The sequence below is a fragment of the Salmo salar genome, chromosome ssa15, assembly GCF_905237065.1.
Source record: "Salmo salar chromosome ssa15, Ssal_v3.1, whole genome shotgun sequence".
NCBI classification, from domain to species: domain Eukaryota; kingdom Metazoa; phylum Chordata; class Actinopteri; order Salmoniformes; family Salmonidae; genus Salmo; species Salmo salar.
This window is the reverse complement of record NC_059456.1, coordinates 89997301-90023212: the sequence shown is the minus strand read 5'-3', so window position 1 is coordinate 90023212 and position 25912 is coordinate 89997301. Positions and strand designations below refer to the sequence as shown.

Below are 25912 nucleotides of genomic sequence, written 5' to 3'. Positions count from 1 at the left end.
TGACCTCAACTCCATTGAACACCTTTGGGATGAATTGGAATGCCGACTGCAAGCCAGGCCTAATCGCCCAACATTAGTGCTCAACCTCACTAACGCTTTTGTGTCTGAATGGAAGCAAGTGCCCATAGCAATGTTCCAACATCTAGTGGAAAGCCTTCCCAGAAGAGTCAAGGCTGATATAGCAGCAAAGGGGGAACCAACTCCATATTAATGCCCTTGATTTTGGAACGAGAAGTTCGACGAGCAGGTGTCCACATACTTCTGGTCTTGTAGCGTAAATGTATTCATTACAATGGCCAGACCAAGAATGGACCGTTTGTGCGTCACATCCGGTGGAATATTCTAGCGGATTCGTCTGTGGAGCTTTAAAAGCAGGCGCGCTCAGACGCAAAGTGAGATACTATTAACAGGAGAACCATTTTTGGAATGCGATAAACAGCCACTTTGTACACATGAAGAAGTAACTGTTACAGAAGAGAGATTTATTTAATACGATTATTTAGTTCCATTCAAGACGTGTCAATCATTTGAACTATTTCAGCAGCATCTTTAGGTCATTCCAGGTAAGTACAACTGTTTAAACTAACCGCATATCAGCTTACATAGTGTGCAGAAAACCGATTGTTGTCTCACATATGGCATTTTTATGAGCATTACAGTACATTTTATTTAGAGAGGCTATGGATCGACGATTTTGTTCTCAATGTGTGACGCACTTTGTATAAAATACAATTGCAGCAACCATTTTGTTTTTTGAAAATAATTTAAGATTTAAAAATACTATTATCTACAGTGAGAATTATGCGTTTAGCGCCCAACTTGACCCACTGTATAGACTATTGAACGGAGTAAACCAGTGAGGAATTTATGAAGATGCGCGTGGCTCTGGTGCTGAAGAAAGTGCGTAGTGTGCGCACACCCACCGGATCAACCTATAGGCTACTGCCGAGCCCACTTTCGACTTGTTATCTGTTGTAACTAGATATTCTAGTACTTTGATTGTGTTTAGGAACTTGTAGTAGTTAATATTTTGAAAATGTACAATAAATATTGCTTTTGAAATAGATTTTCCTTTGAAAATGAAATTGATAGTCTTATTTTGGAGCGTTTTTGACTATAATAGCTGAGGCTGCTATGGCTTGGTACATTGTGAGCCTAATGTTTTTTTTTGTGAATGAATTGCATTTTTTTAATTTCACCTTTATTAAACCAGATTGGCTAGTTGAGAACAAGTTCTCATTTACAACTGAGACCTGGCCAAGATAAAGCAAAGCAGTGCGACACAGACAACAACACAGAGTTACACATGAAATAAACAAGCATACAGTCAATAATACAATAGAAAAAGTCTATATACAGTGTGTGCAAATGAGGTAGGATAAGGGAGGTAAGGCAATAAATAGGCCATAGTGGTGAAATAATTACAATATAGCAATTAAACACTGGAGTGATCGATGTGCAGAAGATGAATGTGAAATTAGAGATACTGGGGTGCAAAGGAGCAAAATAAATAACAGTATGGGGATGAGGTAGTTGGATGGGCTATTTACAGATGGACTATGCACAGGTGCAGTGATCTGTGTTTCCGAAGTCCCATAGGGCAGCACACAATTGCGTTTCCGACAGATTCATTTGATTTATAATTATCCTAGAGATTGGTGGTTGATTGAGTTACTTTAGGCATAGGCCTACAGTGTTTATTTATGCCTAGATCAGAGTCCCTATGGTAATAATTAGATGGCTCAGTCAATTATCAACTGCAGGGGATTGAACCAGTAGCGAAATTGTCTTGTAGCCTACCATAATGGACAAATACAGACCTCAAACCTGGAGCTCTGAATATACCACGATTATGTGCACCATTGTTATAGCAGTCATTGTAATGTAATATGTTATGAAGTTGACTATACATTAGGACAGATAATACAAATGAAAATAAAGTCAAATCAAAATGCAGCAAATTGTTCTCTTTTAGTCGACTGGGTTATCTCACTATGGGACACACCCTCTTGCGGGTCATTGGTTGAAGCCTTATTCAACCACTCCTATTAGCCATATCTTCAATTTTAGCCTACTGGAAAGTGTGTGCCCTCAGGCTTGGAGGGAAGCAATAGTAATTCCGCTACCTAAGAATAGTAAAGGTCGGCTTTTTAACCAGTAAATCAGCCTGTTACTAACCCTCAGTAAACTTTTGGAAAATATTGTGTTTGACCAGATACAATGCTATTTTACAGGAAAGAAATTGACAAACTTTCAGCATGCCTATATAGGACATTCAACAAGCACAGCACTTTTTTTTCTTTTTTTTAACCTTTTATTTAACTAGGCAAGTCAGTTAAGAACAAATTATTACTTACAATGACAGCCTAGGAACAGTGGGTTAACTGCCTTGTTCAGGGGCAGAACAACAGATTTTTACCTTGTCAGCTCAGGGATTTGATCTTGCAACCTTTTGGTTACTAGTCCAACGCTCTAACCACTAAGCTACCTGCCACCACTTACACGAATGACTGATGATTGGCTGAGAGAAAGATTGTGGGGGCTGTTTTGTTAGACTTCAGTGCGGCTTTTGACATTTTCCTTGGCCCAAAAAAATGATACCGCAAAGAAAATGTGCAGCCTTATAAACATTCTAATACAGTTAAATAGTTAACACACATGGACGCAGCGGTCTAAGGCACTGCATCTCAGTGCAAGAGGCATCATTACAGTCCCTGGTTCGAATCCAGGCTGTATCACATCCGACTGTGATTGGGAGTCCCATAGGGCAGCACACAATTAGCCCAGCATCGTCCGGGGTAGGCGTCATTGTAAATAAGAATTTGTTCTTAACTGACTTGCCTAGTTAAAGGTTACACACACACCACACTGACCAAAAAGTTATTTTGTTGGTGTTTACGTACGTCCGCATTACCAGTAAAACATAATCAAAACCTATTTATTTCACTTACTTGCTGTGCTGTTTCGTTGTTCAGTCATTTCATTCCAAACCAGGATTTCATCATACATGTCAAGCAGTGAAGTTTCAGCTCTGTCTGTCCATAGCCTCTCTTCCTCGGTGCGCACTGTCACTGTGTCCGTCTCCATCTTGTCCAGCTGTGTATGTAACATTTCACATTTCACGTTAATTGCAGCAGCGTTATGAGAACCAGCACATTCTTGAGCATGCAATATGGCTTTCCTCAGTATGAAATCCTCGTCGACCCACTGTGCTGTCAGACTCATAATGCTCATGGGGCTGACATCGCTGGTCCAAATGTCGAGCAGCGGAGACCAACTCAGCTCCATTTAGGGGGACATGGAAGAAGCGGCACACCTAACGCAAGGTGTGGGGGCTCGAGGAGCCGGCAGAGCTCCTCCGACCTCGACGACCAGAGTCTTCTTAGGAGTCCTGCATCAGGTCACAAGCTCGTTTACACACGGCAGAGGTGTAGCACAGGAGCCCCGATCTCAAGACCCAGAAGTTGAGGCAGGTCAACCCTGTTCCCCAAGTTCAGTTCTCAAATGGTTCCCATTACATACAGGCTCATAGGCCAAGGGTGATGGTTCAGAATATTCCCATGCAAAACAAAGAACCTTTGTCTGGCCTGGCTGGTCCCACATCCCTTCCACAGGACAGGTTTCCCACATGCGGAGTCGCCCCAGTGGACTAACTGCCACAGGGTTCCCCTTCCCCCCCGTCCCCCCTGGGGACTTGTGGGTTCCCTTGCGCCTGACAGAGAGCCGTGGCGCACGTGTGCAGTCTCCCCTTGGGTCTTATGCACCGTAGACCAGGGGTACAAACTACAACTTGTAGGGGTTCCCCCGGCATTTTATGGGAATAGTGCAGTCCACTGCACGGGGGAAGCGGCCCGAGTCCTCAGACGAGATGCAGTCTCTGTTGGCCAAGGGAGCCGTACGCGTGGTACCAAGGGAGGAAGCTCACCAGGGCTTCTTTAGCCATTATTTCTTAGTTCCCAAAAAAGGGGGAAGGTGGTACACCCCATCCTGGATTTATGACACCTCAACAAGCATCTGAGTCTATAAATTATGAATGCTATCGCATGCTGTTAGATTCGATTCGTCTGAACGAGTGGTTCACCACAGTAGACCTCAAGAATTCTTATTTACACATTGGACTGCACACAGGAGATATGAGGTTTGCCTTTGAGGGCATAGTCTACGAATATCTCACCTTACCATTCGGTCTGTCCCTTGCCCCATGGACATGAGAGAGAGGCTTAAGAGTCCTGATGTACATCGATGACTGGTTGATCTGCGTGGACACTCGGGTTCAGGCAGCGGCGCATATAGCCAGGGTGTCAACGTACTGGCTCGCTCTAGGCGTAAGTAGCAGAAAGTCTCTTTGGGATTGTCTCTGGACTCTGTAGCCTGTCGAGCAGCCCTCACCATGGAAAGAGCGACGTATTTTTGCCACTGCCTCTGTGTTTTGGCTGGCAACATCAGTTACATACTGGATGTGTCTTGGGCTCATGGCCTCCATAATTGACTAGTCAGGTCGTACAATATGTCTACGGTAGTGTATATCAACCGCCAAAGAGGAATGTGCTCCTGTCAACTTCACTCTCTGGCGAGAGAGATCTTGCTATGGAGCAGTAAACATCTGTCTCTCAGAGAAACATGTGTCAGGCAGACTAAACTCTGGTGCGGATTCACTGTGGAGTGGTGACTTCATCCCAAAGTTGTCGAGGAGGTGTGGGAGCATTACACCAGGGCTGCCGTTGATCTGTACGCATCGCAAGACAATGCGCACTGTAGCTTGTTCTTCGCGACGAGATCCCAACATGGCCAGACGTGCTTATATATGCCTTCCCGCCAGTGGGCCTGGTTTATTTTATTCCCCACCACCCCTTGACAGAGTGCATTCCCCCTTGACAGAGTGCATTCCCCCTTGACAGAGTGCATTCCCCCCCTTGACAGAGTGCATTCCCCCCCTTGACAGAGTGCATTCCCCCCCTTGACAGAGTGCATTCCCCCCCTTGACAGAGTGCATTCCCCCCCTTGACAGAGTGCATTCCCCCCCTTGACAGAGTGCATTCCCCCCCTTGACAGAGTGAGAGCGAGTGGACTATCCTGATAGCCCCGCATTGGACTGGGAAGTGATGGCTGGTGGAGATTGTACAGTACCTCTCCTATATGCTCAACTATGGTGCCTCCCACAGCGCAGGGATCCCAAGCACGTGGTTGCCACAATTCAGAACGCCATAGCCCCTTTTACAAGAGGTCTTTACGACCTGAAGTAAAGGGTATTAGAGATGGTGTTAGAGACGCGACTTGGCCCCCTTTCATTGTTCCATTACTGCCGTTCTCTCCTTCCTACAGGAATGGTTCAACAAGGGCACGGCCTTTTCCACCTTTAAGGTATACTTGGTGGCGATCTCAGCCTGCCATGTAGGACTAGGTGAGACGACGATCGGGGCTGACCCCCTGGTTTGTCGTTTTATCAAAGGGAGTCTCCGTCCGGTCTCCAAGCCACTTGCCCCATCATGGGCCTTGGCACTGGTTCAGGATGCAATTACATGCGATCACTTTGAACCTCTGGAGACAGTGTCTCTTAAGACTCTGTCTTATAAGATGGCCTTGTTGCTCTCCTTGGCCACGGCCAAGCGCTTTAACGACCTTCATGCGCTCTTTGTTTATTTGTGCGGTGGCTAGTTGGGCTTCCCCTCACACCTTTTGAGGTTCTATTGTCTGGATGTAACCGCGCCCTCCCTGGCGCAAGCAGTCCTTGGTGCTGAGTAGGATGGATCAGGTACATTACCATACATTGTAATATTGTGTGTGTGTGTGTGTGTGTCTCTTCACTGTCCGCGTTGTTCCATAAGGTATAGTTTTTACTGCTTACTTGAGTTACTTGATGTGGAATAGAGTTCCATGTAGTCATTGCTCTATGTAATACTGTGCATTTCCCAGAGTCTGTTCTGGACTTGGATTGTGAAGAAACTCATGGTGGCATGTCTTGTGAGGTGTCTGAGCTGTTTGCTAGTCGTTTTAAGTTGATGGGTCATTTATAACAAAACCTTTTGATATAGCCAATCATTTCAATGGCTGTTTCACTGGTAAAGTGGACAAATTGAGAAGTTTAATAACATTGAACAGTGAACCATCATATTTGTGTATTGAAGATCTAATAATGAAAGAGGATTTCTGTTTTGAATTTGGTTAAGTTCGTGTGGAGGAGGTGGAAAAACAATTTATGCATCAATAATGATGAGCCACCAGGTATAGACAACTTAGATGGTAAACTATTGGGAATGGTAGCTGACTTTATTGCCACCCTTATTTGCCATGTTTTTAACCAAAGCTTAAAGAAGTGTTTCTGTGTCCACAGGCATGCAAGGAAGTAATTACACTACCTAAAAATAGTGAAGCACCCTTTGCTGGCCTTAACAGCCACCCAATCAGTTTGCTGCCTGCTCTTAGTAAACTGAGTCATTTTTTAACAAAAACTTGTTCTTTGAAAAATAGCATTGTAAACTGACTTTCAGCATGCATTTAGGGAAGGGCACTCACCTTGTACTGTATTGACTCGGATGACTGATTGGCTAAGCTGCTTCTCTAACATCAGATATGTACAGTGCGGTATCTCTCAGGGCAGTAGCCTTGGTCCGTTACTCTTCTCTATTTTGACAAATTATGTACCACAAATTATTAGCCAAGCTAAAAATGATTCTGTATGTTGATGTTTGCAATTTCTACACATCAGCACCTAAAGCCAGTGTTTTCACTAAGACTCTTAGCAAGGTGTTCGTGTCAGAATGAGTAATTAACAATAAACTGGTCTTAAATACATCTAAAAGCATTGTATTTGGTTCAAACCATTCTTAGACCTAAACCTCAACTGGAGTTGTGCATAAAGGGTGTGACCGTTGAAAAAGCTGAACTCCTAGGAGGATATCATAGTCAAGTCATATTGACAAAGTTGTTGTGAAGATGGGGAGAGGTTCTGCGTTTTTGACACAGATCTACTGTACTAGTTATTCAGGCTCTGACCTTGTCCCATCTTGACTACTGTTCGGTAGTATGGTCAGGTGCAGCAAAGAAAGACCTAGCAAAGCTGCAGCTGGCTCAAAACAAAGCAGCACACTTTGCCCTTAACACATAACTAACATCAACAACATGCATGATAGTGTTTAATGGTTGAGGAGAAATTGACTACTTCTCGTCTTTTTAAGAAACGTGTGTGACAATGCCTAACCACTTGTATAATCTGTTTGCATACACTTCAAACAGACGAACATACCCCATCAGACGTGACGATGGATTTCATCACGATACCCAAACCAAAAAAAAACACTAAATGCGTCGCTCAGTTATGTATAAAGTCATTGTGGAAAGCTCAGCCACCAGTTTATTCTGGCAAAAAGTAAGTTTAATTTACAATATTGTTGATCCTTTTTTTTTATCACAGCGCCTCTCATCTCTAAAGATCGAATTGAACTGTACTGTATATATGAATAGTGTGTAAATAGCATTTTTGTTGTCTGTCTTTCCAATAACTTTTTAAAATGTAATAACTTATGATGTTCTTGTCTTACCGTTCTGTACTTTGTCATGTATTTGTACATTTCCTTTGGACCCCTGGAAGAGTAGCTGCTGCATGTTCAGCAGCTAATGGGGATCCTAATAAACTAAACTTAACTGAAAATGCTATTTCCTTTTAAGTTTGTTTTTCAGTCCAGAACTAGGCTTGATCTGTTTTTTGGAAAGAGTCCCTAAATGTTGGCTTTTTTCCAGCTGCTGTACTGTGAGCAGACTGACACAGAGAGAACCATGATTCTGCTGACTCCATCCTCTGGTAAGTGCTTGTTTTTGGGTGCCCCTGGCCAAACGTGCATGACAAGGTTTTGATTATCTGTGCCAACACTAGAGGTCCTGGTAAGAATCATGCAAAACTTGTATCCTGTTTTATAAGTGTGGTGGTAAGGTACTGTAGTATGCAGTATTTGAGGGTAGATACAGTAGATGGAAATAGTCAAGCCCAAAGGGTCAAGTCAAAGATTGACACGCATGTGAAGAGCTGGGTTGAGGACAGCTATGAGCCACTAGGCATAATGATGATGATAATAATTATGTGTTTAGGTGCTGTAGCTAACATGGAAGTGAGTGTCGTTTTTTTCACATCTGAGATCACGTTTTTCTCTTATACTTGTATTAGATTAGAGTTATAGCAGGTTGTCCACTTTCAAATGATACAGTGGATAATACATATTGTTACTCATCAATATGTGATTATGTAGATTTTAATTTAATGCTACAGCAATATCCTTTATTTCTATTTTTTTGACGTACTGTTGCACCTTTCTTTCTAAGTCCCCTAAGTTTTTTCTAAGTCCCCCCCTTTCTTATTCATTATAATCTAAAAGGCAAAACTGGTCCTAGATCAGCACTTCTACTCTGAGACACTGAATATGGGCCCAGAAATACTAACTTAAAAGTGTGAATGTGTCTAGCTCTGGCTTGATACTTGGATGGTATTTATCAGTGGTGAGACAGTATTGACTGGCTGGATTAGGGATCAGACCTGGTGTATCCTTTCCACTTTCGTTGTGAAACACAAGATGGCTATTTTTATTTTTCCGGAAGAGTAAGAAGTGTGTTTCTGTCCTAACTGGGTTATTTCAATATTTTAAAATATTTCTTGACATTCTAGGCTAAACAGACACAGCTTAGTGGAAGATACTGTAAATATATCTGGTTATTGATTCAGCATAGTTTACCATTTTGGGTTTTCTGGTTAGGTTGTCGAAAGCCAGGTAATGTAAATCGGAAATGAGAAGCATGCTTGTCAAGTGAACCTAACTTCTTCTTAGAAGTTGTTGTTGGCTTGTGCTTTGTCTCATACACTGTTTTCTTTCAGATGAAGAGTCTGTTGAACTCGACTGGCTTTGGAATCACACGAAGTTCTGTGTGCAAAACAGAATAGTAGGAACATGACTTTAACCCTTTTTCACGTACAGACGTTAGTTTGTTAGACTCTTTTCTTTTCTTTTTTTTAAGTTGCTATGGTAAGCTTTTTATTCATGTTTATTTTATTTAGTGCTATGTGTGTCTTTGTCTGCGAAGACAACCTCTTTGCTACTTTTATCACTTCAGTTTATTAACTTCTGTGTGAAATCTAAACTCCCTAGCAGAGCCACAGACACGCAAGAACAAAGATCCCTTTGTTTGCCTTAATTAAAAACCCTCACAGCATTGCAAGGAACAAAACCAGTTCTGGCCATAGTGAAGCAGCTTGCATCATTAGACCTTCCAGCTTGCTAAGTAAGATGCCCTATACATGATGCCTTTCAATATGTTTCAAGATTCTGTCAATTATTAATTCAATGAGAGTCAAATTAAATTGCCCTTACATTCTTTCTTTGATTACTTTAATAACTGTGATGGAATTGCTCAGTATTATACAGTTCCTATCAGAAATAACTTTGTTATAACAATACTTGGTTTGCACTTAAACAAATGTATAAGGAAACTGTATTTGCAAGTAATTACTATGCTATTTCTTCAAACTATGACAAAGACAGACAACAGACAAACTGTTAAATATTAATTCTTTTTTTAATAGCTACCCATCCATGTGAAAGTTGCTGCCATGTGTTTGTCATTGTTCCAGGTCACTAGTTTTGCCAGTCAACCAGCTTAATGAATCAATAGCCCGGTAGAGTCAATATCTCAGGGTTGTACTATAGTACTATGTGTGGAGGATAGTTCATTACTAAATCATAGTAATATGTATGCACAGTTCCTTACTCCCTCCCCACCAGTCTGTCTCCGCTATAAATGTACTAAACACTGCCGGTCAAAGTTGTATAACACCTACTCATTCAAGGATTTTATTTATTTTGACTATTTTCTACATTGTAGAATAATAGTGAAGACATCAAAACTATGAAATAACACATATGGAATAATGTAGTAACCAAAAAAGTATTAAACAAATCTAAATATATTTGAGTTCTTCAAATAGCCACCCTTTGCCTTGATGACAGCTTGGCATTCTCTCAACCAGCTTCACCTGGAATGCTTTTTCAGGAGTCTTGAAGGAGTTCCCACATATGCTGAGCACTTGTTGGCTGCTTTTCCTTCCCTCTGCAGTCCGACTCGTCCCAAACCATCTCAATTGGGTTGAGGTCGGGTGATTGTGGAGGCCAGGTCATCTGATTCAGTACTCCATCACTCTCCTTCTTGGTTAAATAGCCCTTACACAGCCTGGAGGTGTGTTTTGGGTCTTTGTCCTGTTGAAAAACAAATGATAGTCCCACTAAGCGCAAACCAGATGGGATGGCGTATCGCTGCAGAATGCTGTGGTAGCCATGCTGGTTAAGTGTGCCTTGAATTCTAAATAAATCACAGACGGTGTCACCAGCAAAGCACACCATAACACCTCCCCCTCCATGCTTTAAAGGGGAAATGCACATGTGAAGATCATTCGTTCACCCACACCGCATCTCACAAAGACACAGTGGTTGGAACCAAAAATCTCAAATTTGGACACTAGTCCAAAGGACAGATTTCCACCGGTCTAATGTCCATTGCTCGTGTTTCTTGGCCCAAGCAGTCTCTTCTTCTTATTCGTGTCCTTTTGTAGCGGTTTCTTTGCAGTAATTTGACCACAAAGGCCTGATTCACACAGTTTCTGAACAGTTGATGTGTCTGTTACTTGAACTCTGAAGCATTTATTTGGGCTGCAATTAATGAAGCTGGTAACTCTAATGAACTTATCCTCTGCAGCAGAGGTAACTCTGGGTCTTCCATTCCTGTGGCGGTCCTCATGAGGGCCAGTTTCATCATAGCGCTTGATGGTTTTTGCGACTGCACTTGAAGAAACTTTCAAAGTTCTTGACATTTTCCATATTGACTGACTTTCATGTCGTCAAGTAATGATGGACTGTCGTTTCTCTTTGCTTATTTGAGCTGTTCTTACCATAATATGGACTTGGCCTTTTACCAAATAGGGCTATATTCTGTATTCCCCCTACCTGGTCACAATACAACTGATGGGCTCAAACACATTAAGAAGGAAAGAAATTCCACAAATTAACTTTTAATAAGGCACACCTGTTAATTGAAATGCATTCCAGGTGACTACCTCATGAAGCTGGTTGAGAGAATGCCAAGAGTGAAAAGCTGTCATCAAGGCAAAGGGTGGCTACTTTGAAGAGTCTGATTTGTTTAACAATTTTTTTAAAGTTACTACATGATTCCATATGTGTTATGTCATAGTTTTGAGGTCTTCACTACTATTATACAATGTAGAAAATAGTAAAATAAAGAAACCCTTGAATGAGTAGGTGTTCTAAAACTTTTGACCGGTAGTGTATATTTGCAAAATAAGTATTACGTGAGTCAATATGACAATATTGACACTATCAAATGGTGTTTACTGTACATACTGAGCCAGCCCACTCATTTGAATGTTTTATTCTGAAAAGTGGAATAGTCTATCGAATGGTGGGTCTCCAATAAACGTACATACTGCTTGGTAAGTGCTACTACTTTTTATTAGCTACATGAATCACTTTTGTATAGGTTTGTAAATAATGTACAATTTGTATATTAAAAATGACGTTTCTTTGCAAATGTTCATTCTTTGATAACGAAATACATGATTTAATACTGTGTGCTTCAAAAAATGATAATTGTTACAATCTAAACCACTTGTATATGTATTTAGGTAATACCATATACTCAATATGCTGGTTACAAGTACTACTGTAGGTTGAATGCTGTAGGGTGGGTGCATGGGGCTTTACTTGGGCCTTTAATTTTACTCATCTTTTTTCCATATCTTGGTACAACTGCTGATTGCTGTCCTGGTGTTGAGGGGCCACATAAGTAGAAAGTCATATGAGCCAAACAAGTTAAATCTGATCATTTGCAACAACAAAAAATTGTTATAGCAATGATTATTTTGCGTATTTGGTTTGTTTGACATCCATTTAAACAGGATAGCACTTTTGGCATACTGTACAGCAGTATAAGTATGGCCATCAGATATGATATGGTCCTATCATATCTGTAGTGTTTTAGCAACAATCCTCTTCAGAGCAGCTAAGTGAACCTAAAATAGACCAATAGCTAATAGCAATCACTATCCTCACTGTTCTCAGGTTTCTTCCAGCACACCAATAAGCTCTTTCTGAGCGAGCAGGCCACTGGTGTCCAGCTCAAGGAGTTTGTACGCAAAAATGCAGCCAATGCTCTGTCTATGGCCAACATGCTTATGGGCATGGCCTCTATTCTCTGCAGCCTGAACGGGTGAGTGAACACACATTTCAGTATCTGATTTTCTTTAAGAAACTATAGTATGGATTGAATGTTTCTACTAGTAAATGGATGGCAGTATTATGTTACAATAGCGTACATCTTTGTTAATCTGTGAGGCATATTTTTTTTCTAAGACAAATTTGATTGCCATATTGACAGTTAAAACACACATGTCCTGCCAAACAAGCTGAGCTGTTGAGGGAAGACCAGGATTAATACAAGCAGCTTAACAAGGTCAGGTCATCTGGCCTTCAGCTCTAAAACATTATACAGCACACTTCAAACACCACCCTTAAAGTGTTATTGAAGTTAAAAAATATACACTCGTGGCCAGTTCTTATTAGGTATAAACTTCTAGTACCAGGTCAGACCCCCCGTTGCCTCCAGAACAGCCTAAATTCTTCAGGAGCATGGCTTCTACAAGGTGTAGCATTCAAATGTTGCTCAATTATCAAGGGACCTAACATGTGCCAGGAAACAATTCCCCACACCACCGCCACCAACCTGTACCGATGTCACCAGGCAGGATGGGGCCATGGACTCATGCTGCTTATGCCAAATCCTGACTCTGCCATCAGTATAACTTAACAGGAACTGGAATTCGTTGGACCAGGCAATGTTTTTCCACTCCTCAAATGTCCAGTGTTTGTGTTCGCTTGCCCACTGGAGCCACTTCTTTGTTGTTTTTAGCTGATAGGAGTGGAACCTGGTGTGGTCGTCTGATGCAATAGCCCATCCATGACAAGGACCAACGAGTTGTACGTTCCGAGATGCCGTTCTGCACACCACTTTTGTACTGCGCTGTTATTTGCCGGTTTGTGGCCCGCCAGTTAGCTTGCACGATTCTTGCCATTCTCCTTCGACCTCTCATCAACGAGCTGTTTTCACCCACAGGACTGCCGCTGACTGTGTGTTTTTTGTTTATTGCACCATTCTCAGTAAACCTTAGACCAGGGGTCTCCAACCTTTTCTAGCATGAGAGCTACTTTAATTTTTTTAAAACATGTCATGAGCTACTTTAAAAAAAATCTCAAATAGGCACATTCTTCTCTCCCCTGCAACTCTTCCCCGAGTCCTTAGTGCACTGTTTTCTGTCGATATACATGGTTAACAAACAACTTTAAGGGGGCACTATAAAATCGACAAGTTTTTTTCTCTCCCAAATTATGTTTTATAATTTCCCAAATTATGTTTTAATTTCACTCAATTACAATTGTTCATAGAAAAATAATGAAATTGGATGTTCTGAGTTCATGTCAATGGTTAAATAACATTAGAATACATTTTTTTTTAGGTCCGGAAGAACACAACAAATGTGGATTTTTTTTATATTTTTTTATTGGTGTAATAACCCTTTTTTAATTGTATCTCGCTCTTTAATTGCATATCTACACTGGCTTGCAAAAGTATTTTTTCCTATTTTGTTGCCTTACAACCTAGAATTAAAATGTATTTTTTTGGGGGGTTGTATCATTTGACTTAAACAACATGCCTACCACTTTGAAGATGTGAAATAAGACAAACAACTTGATCGTGCATAACTATTCACCCCCCCAAAGTCAACACTTTGTAGAGCCACCTTTTGCAGCAATTGCAGCTGCAAGTCTCTTGGGGTATGTCTCTATAAGCTTGACACATCTAGCCACTGGGATTTTTGCCCAATCTTCAAGGCAAAACTGCTCCAGCTCCTTCAAGTTGGATGGGTTCCGCTGGTGTACAGCAATCTTTAAGTCATACCACAGATTCTCAATTAGATTGAGGTCTGGGCTTTGACTAGGCCATTCCAAGATATTTAAATGTTTCCCCTTAAACCACTCGAGTGTTGCTTTAGCAGTATGCTTAGGGTCATTGTTTTGCTGGAAGGTGAACCTCCGTCCCAGTCTCAAATCTCTGGAAGACTGAAACAGGTTTCCCTCAAGAATTTCCCTGTATTTAGCGCCATCCATCATTCCTTTAATTCTGACCAGTTTCCCAGTCCCTGCCGATGGGGAAAAACATCCCCACAGCATGATGCTGTTACCACCATGCTTCACTGGGGATGGTGTTCTCGGGGTGATGAGAGGTGTTGGCGAACACCAAATGTGTTTGCTTATTTTTTTCTTTAAGCAATGGCTTTTCTGGACACTCTTCTGTAAAGCCCAGCACTGTGGAGTGTATAGCTTAGTGGTCCTATGGACAGATACACCAATCTCCGCTGTGGAGCTTTGCAGATCCTTCAGGGTTATCTTTAGTCTCTTTTTTTGCCTCTGATTAATGCCCTTCTTGTCTGGTCCATGAGTTTGTGGGCAGCCCTCTCTTGGCAAGTTTGTTGTGGTGCCATATTCTTTCAATTTTTTATATAATGGATTTAATGGTGCTCTGTGAGATGTTCAAAGTTGTGGATATTTTTTTATAACCCAAAACTGATCTGTACTTCTCCACAACTTCATGGTGCTGCTTGCTTGGTGGTGTTGCAGACTCTGGGGCCTTTCAGAACAGGTGTGTGTGTGCGTGTGTGTGTGTGTATACTGAGATCATGTGACACTTAGATTGTACACAGGTGGACTTTAACTCATTATGTGACTTATGAAGGTAATTGGTTGCACCAGATCTTATTTAGGGGCTTCATAGCAAAGCATACATGCAGTTGAAGTAGGAAGTTTACATACACCTTAGCCAAATACATTTAAACTCAGTTTTTAATAATTCCTGACATTTAATCCTAGTAAAGATTCCCAGTCTAGGTCAGTTAAGATCACCACTTTATTTTAAGAATATGAAATGTCAGAATAGTAGAGAATGATTTATTTCAGCTTTTATTTCTTTCATCACATTCCCAGTGGGTCAGGAGTTTACATACACTCAATGAGTACTTGGTAGCATTGCCTTTAAATTGTTTAACTTGGGCAAACGTTTCGGGTAGCCTTCCACAAGCTTCCCACAATAAGTTGGGTGAATTTTGGCTCATTCCTCCTGACAGAGCTGGTGTAACTGAGTCAGGTTTGTAGGCCTCCTTGCTTGCACACGCTTTTCTAGTTCTGCCACACATTTTCTATGGGAATTAGGTCAGGGCTTTGTGATGGCCTCTCCAATACCTTGACTTTGTTGTCCTTGAGCCATTTTGCCACAACTTTGGAAGTATGCTTGGGCTCATTGTTCATTTGGAAAACCCATTTGCGACCAAGCTTTAACTTCCTGACTGGTGTCTTGAGATGTTGCTTCAATATATCCACAATTTTCCTTCCTCATGATTACTCACCAGTCCCTCCTGCAGCAAAGCACCCCCACAATATAATGCTGCCACCCCCGTGCTTCACGATTGGGATGGTGTTCTTCGGCTTGCAAGTGTCCCCATTTTTCCTCCAAACATAACGATGGTCATTATGGCCAAACAGTTCTATTTTTGTTTCATCAGACCAGAGGACATTTCTCCAAAAAGTACGATCTTTCTCCCCATGTGCAGTTGCAATCTGTAGTCTGGCTTTTTTATGGAGGTTTTGGAGCAGTGGCTTCTTCCTTGCCGAGCGGCCTTTCAGGTCTCCAATTTTTTTTCTGAGGTCTTTCGATTTTCCTATGATGTCAAGCAAAGAGGCAAGGAGTTTGAAGGTAGGCCTTGAAATACATCCACAGGTACACCTCCAATAGACTCAAATTATGTCAATTAGCCTATCAGAAGCTTCTAAAGCTATGACATAATTTTCTGGAATTTTCCAAGCTGTTTAAAGGCACAGTCAACTTGGTCTATGTAAACTTCTGACCCACTGGAATTGTGATACAGTGACATATACGTGAAATAATCTGTCTGTAAACAAGTGTTGGAAAAATTACTTGTGTCATGCACAAAGTAGATGTCCTAACCGACTTGCCAAAACTATAGTTTGTTAACAAGAAATTTGAGTATGTGGTTGAAAAACGAGTTAATGACTAAGTGTATGTAGACTTCCGACTTCAACTGTATGCACGCACCAGTTTTCCGGGTTTAAAGTTATTTATTTTTCACTTCACCAATTTCGACTATTTTGTGTATGTCCATTTACATGAAATCCAAATAAAAATCCATTTAAATTACAGGTTGTGTCACACTCGGCGTACGAACTGGAAGCATACTTGGACCAACGTGCAGCGTGATCTGGGTTCCACCTTTTATTTAAGTGAACTGCACAAAAACAATAAATGATCAAACAAAATGTGACTAAGTGGTGCACATGCACAAAACACAAAATAATATCCCACAAACACAGGTGGGAAAAAATTCTACCTAAATATGATCCCCAGTTAGAGACAACGACTCCCAGCTGCCTCTAATTGGGAATCATACAAATCACCAACATAGAAATAATAAACTAGAACCCACATAGAAATAATAAACTAGAATACCCCCCAGTCACACCCTGACCTACTACACCATAGAGAAACAAGGGCTCTCTATGGTCAGGGCGTGATAGGTTGTAATGCAACAAAATAGGAAAAACGCCAAGGGGGATGAATACTTTTGCAAGGCACTGTAGCGATTGAGGAATGGGCACTTTTAGTGTGCCGGGCTAGTGATGGTTGTGTACTGCTGCCGCTCATTTCATGGCAGTTTGCATATAAAAAAAATAATGGATACAAATGACATTTACTCATGATATACTTCTGCCAGGTAAGCCTACTTTGCAGTTAACATTTAATTGACAAGGTTTTGGGGAAAGTATTTCTGTCAACCCACGAGACGGTAATCACATCAACTGGCTACACACAGGGATAGACAAATGTGCACATCACACAGACAGACTGGGCTATATTGCTGGAAATTTGCTGGGCATTTTTAAGCCAATAGTTGCTAACCAGGGGTGCGATAATGTTGCGTTTGATTAGATAGCAGCTGGGAGCTTGCAGTGTCTGATACCTGTGATATTTGTTTATGACAGTTTGTGGTAGAACACGTGAATTGCATGTACTTTCAGAATTGTTTGGTGAGCTACTCAAAGGTGGGCTAGGCTGTGAACTACTGGTAGCTCGCGATCAACCTGTTGGAGACCCCTGCCTTAGACACAGTCGTGCTTGGAAAAACGCAGGATGCCGGCCGTTTCTGAGATACTGGAACCGGCGCGCCTGGCACTGACAATCATACCATGCTCAAGGTCGCTTAGGTCACTTTTTTTGCTCATTCTAACGTTCAATCAAACATTAACTGAATGCCTTGACGTCTGCCTACTTTATGTAGCCAGCCACATGACTCACTGTCTTTAGGAGCGAACCATTTTCATGACCTGGCCACTGAGTGTATATGGTGTGACAAGCCCTAAGTAAGCAGCTAAGTAAGTAGAAGATACAGTATATCTTCTGCCAACCTGCATCCCTCGTGGTGTGACATTATCCTAAGTAGGTCCAGTGGTAACAAACTAGTAATGCGTAGGTTATGATTGTGTAATTACAGTTTTATGTAATATCTTAGTAAGTACCTAGTGATTTCTGTATTGTAAAATAAAATTCTACCCAACATTTGACCCTCATTTTCCAGCCACCAACATGCTGCCTGCTGGCTGGTCCTGATTGGCTACCTGCTGGATTTGGCAGACGGGGCAGTTGCCAGGCGACTGGATGCATGCTCTGCACTAGGTGAGTGGAGTGATGTCCATTACCAGGGTTAAACTTCCACAGACACGCTGATGCACTAGCCTGAAACATGTTAGTTTGAAAATGACTATGAGAGGGCAAGACCACACAAATATATGGAACCAGGTTAGTGATGCACACAGCCCAGCCCTCTACTACAGGCACGGGTCATTATAGCTGATGGATCAAAAGGCCTAAAAGGCAACAGTTACTCCTTAAAAGACAGAAAAAGGAGGCATGTATAATGCAGAGAAGTGAATTTACTGATGTATTTACGTATTTTACAGAGGTAGAAGCAGATCAGCATACACTCTTAGAAAAATCTAGAACCTAAAAAGGTTATTTGGCTGTCTCTATAGGAGAACCCTTTTGGTTCCAGGTAGAACCCTTTCTACAGAGTTCTACATGGAACCAAAAAGGGTTCTCCTATGGGGACAGCTGAAGAACCATTTTGGAAGTGTAGATACAGTGCCTTCAGAAAGTATTTGCACCTCTTGACATTTTCCACATTTTGTTGTGATACAGCCTGAGTTTTAAATGGATTAAATGATCACTGGTTTACACACAATACCCCATAATGTCAAAGTGGGATTATGTTTTTAGACATGTTTCAGATTCAACAACAAAGACCAGGGAGGTTTTCCAATGCGTCGCAAAGAAGGGCACCTATTGGTAGAAAAAAAAGCTGAATATTCCTTTGAGCATGAAGTTATTAATTTCACTTTTGATGGTGTATCAATACACCCAGTCACTACAAAGATACAGGCGTCCTTCCTAACTCAGTTAACGGAGAGGAAAGAAACCGGTCAGGGATTTCACCAATGGTGACTTTAAAACAGTTTAACGGCTGTGATAAGAGAACTGAGGATGGATCAACAACATTGTAGTTACTCCACAATACAAACCTAAAGGAAGCCTATACAGAATACAAGTTTTCTACAACATGCATCCTGTTTGCAATAAGGCACTAAAATAAAACTGCAAAAAATGTAGCAGGACTTTTTGTCCTGAATGCAAAGTGTTATGTTTGGGGCAAATCCAATAACGTATTACTGAGTACCACTCCTTATTTTCAAGCATAGTGGTGGCTGCGTCATGTTATGGATGGACTTATAATCATTAAGGACTGGGGAGTTTTCAGGAGAAAAGAATTACGAAATAGAGCTAAGCACAGGCAAAATCTTAAAGGAAAACCTGCTTCAGTCTGCTTCCCACCAGACACTGGGAGATTAATTCACCTTTCAGCAGGACAATAACCTAAAACAAGACCAAATATACATTGGAGTTGCTTACCAAGAGGACACTGAATGTGAATGGCCTTCAAAATCTATGGGATGACTTGAAAATAGCTGTATACTTTGATCAACAACAAACTTGACGGAGCTGGAAAGACAATATTGTACAATCCAGGTGTGCAAAGCTCTTAGACTTACCCAGAAAGAGTCACAGCTGTAATTGCTGCCAAATGGTGGTTCTAACATGTATTGACTCAGTGCAATACTTATGTTAATGAGATGTATATATTTAATTTTCAATAAATGTGCAAACATTTCGAAAAACATATTTTCACTATCATTATGGAGTGATGGGTGTAAATGGGTGAGAATTTTTGTTTTAATCCATTTTGAATTCATGCTGTAACACATTAAGTTGAGCGGTATGATTATTTTCAGAAGGCACTGTAAGTGACAGCAGAGAACTGGTTTTCCTTCTGAAGAACCCATAAAAACATTCTTAAATGACATGGAGAAACAAAAAGGCACCTAAGTGACAGCAAACCAAACAACTTTGAATTGCATTAAGTGTACTTGCTGTCACTGCTATCCTGATCTGCTTCTGTCTTTGTATGTAGTTCACTAAATGATCTTCTCTGCATTGCAATGGCTTCATGTTGTTGAATTCCCTCAGCCGTAGGGCTATTTAAAAGACTTGTGTATTATTAGAAAATGGCATAGCTAACGTTTCCATACTCATTGTTCCCGACATAGCACATTCTCAAATGATCACAACATAAAAGTACATACTTTGTACATGACAACCTCCTGTGTGCAGATAGTCACGTCTACACTACCGTGGTCGCCACTGCTGCCTGAAATAGCTCCCAGCAGGTGCACCACAATGCGTCGTCACCCGGACATTTCAAGGGCTTTGGCTTTGTGTCCCGACAGTATTTTTCTGCATGACTTTGCAGGTGGGTGTTGTTGTACCCCTCCCCCCCCTTTTGTGTCAATTGAACAATCACTTTACGATTAAGCATTCTAATTCGGGGAGATCATGCTCCAATTGTCTGTTTTATCCCAATGCTTTGGGCTCTCAGCATATCTGAAATTGCTAAAATTTTTGACCCCTGTGCTGTGGAATTCCATCTCGTTCATTGGAGCTGGGGTCAGAATCACCTCATGCTCGTCGCTCAGTGAAAACATTCTCCCTGCTCAGGGGGGACAAATAGACTGTGGCATTTGGGAATGTTGTTTACAGAGGAAAGTGGCAGGCCTGTAAGGTTGACAACTGAAGTGTCCACTACAGACAAACACACTCACGCACGTGCACATACTCACACACACACACACTGTTAAGTAGGCCGTTGGCATAAACAAGATTAGATCAACTTGTTTTGCCTTATGTAAGAAGGCAGCAGTGAACTAGCCTCACAGCAGTAGCATGTTAATATGTGATCTGTGTGACTCGAAGTCATGAGACAAATGTATAACTAGTCACTTTCTGTCTTTCTGGTTCAGGTGCTAAACTGGATGATTTTGCAGATTTCACAACCTTTGGGATTGCAACTTCATTGCTCCTGAGGACACATGCCTTAATGGACAACATCCTGTGCATGTGCTATGTCCTGTCTGTGATTGTCCGACTCTGCTTCTTCTCCAGCGGTAAGGAACTCCATCAAGCATGGTATCTCTTGTGAAATGCTAGGATAATAGCATGATTAATTTCCAGACAGTCTACGAAAACATCTCTTTGGGTATTTGCCATTCAGAAAAAAAACGAATCTTTGGGTATTTCAGATTCAGAAGTCCTGATGTGGGTTCTGTCTCTTTCTGTGGCTATTCATCTCCAGGCATCCCCTTCATGTACCGTGGTCTGCCATGTATCTACTCTTCTGCCATCCTGGCCTGTCTCTCCCTGCTGACCGGAGGTAACATGGTGATCCTGCGGGTCACTGCTGTGGCTATGATCCTCTTCATGGTCAACCAGGGATTCTACCCTCACGACAGGGTCCTGGAGTCACAGGCCTGGAAGAAGGTGGTCTACGCTGGAGGTAATACTCGAGAGTTTCTTAATCCTGGTCCAGGGGACCCAAAGGAGTGCACAGTTTAGTTTTTGCCCTAGCACTACACATCTTATTCAACTGATCAAATGTTTGATGAGTTGATTAGTGGAATCAGGTGTGTAGTGCTAGCCTCATACAACCAGCCTGAAATGATTTGCTACAGGATAATTTATGTAAGCTCACAAGATCAGGCTGGTTGTGCCAGGCTAGTGTAGAGCTAGGTCCCCAGGACCAGCATTAAGAAACTTAACCAGTAGAATAGTGTTGTGGCAATTCAGTACTGAGAGAGATTTGGTCATTTCTTCAAACAATCATCTTTATTTAATATTGATTAATTATTGCAAAAACCCCACCCCCCCCCCCCTGAGTGTTGGACCGAGTAACCAAACCTTTACACAAATGCAGAGTACTATATATAGCTGACACTAACAACGCTCAGTCATGGTTGGTTCAACCCCCCCCATGCAGACCAAGGAGTATCATAAGCCACTCTGGCTTCATCCTGTTATCTGCAGTTGGGTTGTTGTCTTAACCCCACGCTGACTTAGTTTCCCAGATGCAAGGATGCTTTTGAGATAATGAGGGATTGTTCTACTCCTAAACTATCTCTAGTAAAACACATTCTTGTCTCTGCAATGCAGTCTAACCCATTTGTCAGCTCAAGCCATCTCCAGTGACTATACACCCAGATTAGCTGCAGGAAACTAGAGTGGAGCCCATGAAAACAGACAATAGCAGGAAAGAAATGTCTTACCATTAGTTAAATATCAATTGTTAACCATCAATATCAAATAAACCAGGTAAATATGTCATTTTTCTATCACAATAGGTATTAGAGAGGAATTTAATTATCTGTTGAAAAATAAAGGCCAAGGCTTGAACTGCCCTGTTCCACCTCAGTTCCGCCCCCCTGGACGCCTCTTCCGTTGAGCTAAACAGCCGTATCACGTTCTGCACATCATGGGTTGCATAGCTGCTCCCTTCACGTTTCTCACTTTACTCACTGTCAGTCGTGAATGATAATTCTTCAAGTTTTACCGGTGAAACATCCATGCTGCATCTGCATGCCAACCATTAGATCTCAATTAGTTACATGGGAATATGCATTTTAGATATTCTTGAATTATGTACAGTGTTTTGTGAGAGAATTTTAAAGCAGACGGTGCTAAACTGCAGTATTCTTGTGTTTTTGTTTCAATCAAAGCACATGTTATACCTAGTGGCGCATGCTGTGAAGTTTTGGCCGCATGAGAGAGAAATGCAATCATTCACACAATCATCCTAAAATCTCAAGAAATTAGTTGGCTGTTTTTGTCTTACATTAATGTTAGCATATTATATTTGGTTATGTAGAATACTAATGAAACATTATGTTATCTTGCAGACATTGTTTCAGCTTTGATCTAACTTTATCAAACAAGCACCATTCTCCATTTATTGAAATTCACTCGAGTAGCCTATTCTCTCGGGCAGCTGAACATTCTACACGTGACGGCGGGTCGTTCTTGAATTGCGATGTCATTTAGAAAACAACATGTTTTTTTAATAAATGTATTTGGGAACATCTTCCCATTTTTTTAAATCAACTAATATGTCAGCTTCATGACTTTAAATAGTTTTGACAATGTTGATAACATTGACACCAGTAGGAATAGAAACACCAATGATACATTTTAGGTAAATTAGGATTGTCTTCAATGGAGGCCACAGATGGTCAAATCTAAGGTCATTAAACCTTTAAAAAAATATTGACTTAAGTGATATAATTAATCACAATGTGACTTCCCTTCATTTACATTGAGTAATACCAAGTGACACTTTGGATTTAGGCCCACCAAAATGATCAATGGAGTCCTCAAATTTCTGACATACTAAAAGGGTGTGATTAGCTAGTAATTTTCTTTAATATAGACCCCTCCCTAATAAGTTTGCCACTGGAGGGAATGCTCAAGGTCCTTGTATGAGTGATTTTCCCACGCTGCAACACCAATGACCTAAAACCTAGGGACACATTTGTTTAAAAAAAAGGTATTTAAATAGTTATTTGTTTTTATTGATCTCTACAATTTTGTTTATTTTCTAGCATTTAAAATAATAGATAAACCTCTCAATCCCCAAAACAGGTCACTACAGCTCTACCGGGTTACTATTGGGGACAATTTGCCGTCCCTAAGTACTTTAAACAATGCATAAACATCAAGTTTTGCAGTATAAATGGCTCGCTTTATGTTTTATCATTGATAAAAAAGTTCAATATAAACAAAAACATGTATGATGTGTGGCAATTTTGTCATTTTTAAAGAGATTTTCATGGTTGCAAAGGCAAGGGAGCAAATGCCACCATAATTCAAGAACAACCAGAGTTTAACAATGACAACATGCCCGTCAATTCAAGTGATCAGTCTGCCGCACATAAGTTACAATGTGTGTGTGTGGGCGCTAAATTTGATTGTTGTTTATAGTTACAACAACTTGGCGAAGTTTGTACACCAGACCAAGATATCCGATCGTGTGAGTGAGAACAGGAAAGAGGGGCAAGTGGCAGCAGGAGCAGCATCTACGGAAACTTTTTTGCGTAGTCTAGAGAAGGCATGGTTGTTTACCTATCAGGAAGATGCGTCCGGAGAATTCGGCCAAGCAGCCACTCCATTCAAATAAAGCCTGGGAAACACTTTTCTGTGAAAACTAAAATGGTACATTGGATGTTAGAGGTGTTAAAACAAATGTATGTTTGGTCCTGTAAAATCTATTGGGATGTTGATACCAGGTACTTTACACATGTGAGCAGTAAAGAGTCCTCACTTCAGAATAAGAGTTAATACTTAAATCTCAATTGAAAGTTTATGAAGTTTATTCATGTTTCAGATCACAAAAATCCAGCAATGAGAAAGGTAGGTTATTTGTTTAGCTAGGCTATTCATCAAATTTTTTTCTGTTTTGTTTTGCAGGAGTTGTCATGGTGTTCTGTTCCTCTTTCCCTCCGGCATGTGTATACTACCTGTTGTGGTCTGTGTCCTACATTTTGTTCCCAACAACACTATGGAGCTGCAAAGTGTAGTAGGCATTAAAGGCCTTGCTACAAATTCACACTCGCACATGGCTTGTCAACAGGCTGTTCAGTGGGGTTAACTAAAGCGCCCAGACTGCTGCTGCTAGCTATCCACAGCGGATCGAAACAGGATGTAAGAGGACGTTGTAATGTTTTTGTAAGATTGAACTGCCTTTTTCATCATGAACACTTGATGGATAATGTACTGTACCTTAGCCATTTTGTTTTTGAATAAGATAGGGTTTGGGTATCTGTAGCTATTATGTTTGTACAATACAACTGCAGAGTTGCACTGTCTAGTGTGTGTACTGTATCATCCTTATGCACAAATTGTGCTTGAGATTACTACAACAATAATACAAACAAGTATTTTCAGTCATTAATAAAGTCATTGAGAAAGTTTTTACTGTAAAGAATAAGAAAATGTCAACAGTTTTTGCAGTTTAAAAAAAAACATGGCCCCTTTTTTTTTTTTTACTGAACATGCTAGATTCAAACATATGGCATGCTCTCAATTTGTAAGATATTTGTAATAAAAATGTTTCATTATATTGCAGATACAAACGAAGTCCATTATATCATGTTTTTTTAATTATGGAAGACACTACCATCTCGATCTTATGTTTTACTGTACTTAAAATAACTATCAAAGTGATTGTGCATAATGAATTGTGTGTGGATATGGGATTGTTGAGAAATATATATTTTTTTATTTTCCCATCAACACCAAATTTGTTGTTTTTGAGCATCAACTGCATTCTTTAATTGGAATAGTATTTTTTTTCTTTAAAATGTTCAAGCCATTTTGAGACAAGATTAGTTTGCTTTTATTGCAAGCAAAATGTAATCGTGCTTTAATTTAATAGTGTTTACATTCCCACCAGATATACAGTGCCCTCTGTAATTATTGGGACAATTAAGCATATCTTCTTCTTTTGGCTCTATACTTAGTTTGGATTTGAACTCAAACAATGACTACGAGGTTAAAGTGCACACTGTCAGCTTTCATGTGAAGGTATTTCATCCATACTGGGTGAACTGTTTAGAAATTACATCACTTTTTCAACAACAAAACAAATTCCCTTGTGTAGTAAAACGTTACATTTTTGGTCCCATATTCATAGCACGCAATGATTACATCAAGCTTTTGACTCTAAAAAATGTTGGATGCATTTGCTGTTTGTTTTGGTTGTTTCATAGGGTTTTGTGCCCAATAGAAATGAATGATACATGATGTATTGTGTCATTGGAGTCAATTTTACTGTGAATATAAATGTTTCTAAGCACTTGGTAGAATGCATTGTAGCATAGATTGTGAATGCTATCACAGATAATCCTGGATGAGTCGTGCATAAAAATGATAACTGTCCCTGTTATTGTAATGGTGAAAGGTTAGCATGTCTTGGGGGGGTCTGATACTTTTTCACTCATTATTCATGATTAATTCCGGATTATCTGTAATCGTGGTAGCATCCACATATACATATAGAAGTGTTTAGAAACATATTATTTTCAATAAAAGTCACAAAAAAAATTACACAATACATTATTTACCATTCATTTCTATTGGGCAGAAAATTATCTGACACACAACTAAAACAAAGAGCAAATGCATCCAACAAAGTTGTAGAGTCACAAGCTTGACGTAGTCATGGTGTGCTTTGAATATGGGACCAAATAGTACTTTTTAGTACTTTAATATACAAGTGAATTTGTCCCTCCCATTTTAGGGGAGC

At 40.6% G+C, this 25912-nt stretch overlaps 1 protein-coding gene across 11 annotated transcripts; it reads left to right on the top strand.

Annotated features, from left to right (window-relative positions):
* The first annotated feature begins 318 nt into the window (after positions 1–318).
* On the top strand, positions 319–25684 carry tmem269 (transmembrane protein 269). Of its 11 annotated transcripts, XM_045695214.1 has the most exons (11): positions 332–563; positions 7234–7366; positions 7738–7798; positions 8861–9264; positions 11433–11482; positions 12111–12258; positions 17750–17847; positions 19901–20035; positions 20583–20726; positions 20915–21115; positions 24076–25684. In XM_045695214.1, the coding sequence occupies exons 6-11, from the start codon at positions 12209–12211 to the stop codon at positions 24183–24185; spliced, it is 738 nt and encodes a 245-aa protein (XP_045551170.1). In that variant the 5' UTR covers positions 332–563; positions 7234–7366; positions 7738–7798; positions 8861–9264; positions 11433–11482; positions 12111–12208; the 3' UTR covers positions 24186–25684. The 11 variants fall into 11 exon arrangements, with proteins under 11 accessions (XP_014002259.1, XP_045551173.1, XP_045551169.1 ...); XM_045695216.1 differs by lacking the exon at positions 11433–11482 and having other exon boundaries at positions 8861–8925; XM_045695215.1 differs by lacking the exon at positions 11433–11482.
* Positions 25685–25912: the final 228 nt, after the last annotated feature.

Bases quoted from the DNA above. Each gene is read 5' to 3' on its own strand.
- tmem269 (XM_014146782.2), top strand. From the start codon at position 7,301: ATGCGTCGCTCAGTTATGTATAAAGTCATTGTGGAAAGCTCAGCCACC. The intron at 12,259-17,749 runs GTGAGTGAACAC...CTCATTTTCCAG, and splicing joins ATTCTCTGCAGCCTGAACGG to CCACCAACATGCTGCCTGCT. The intron at 20,727-20,914 runs GTAAGGAACTCC...ATTCATCTCCAG, and splicing joins ACTCTGCTTCTTCTCCAGCG to GCATCCCCTTCATGTACCGT.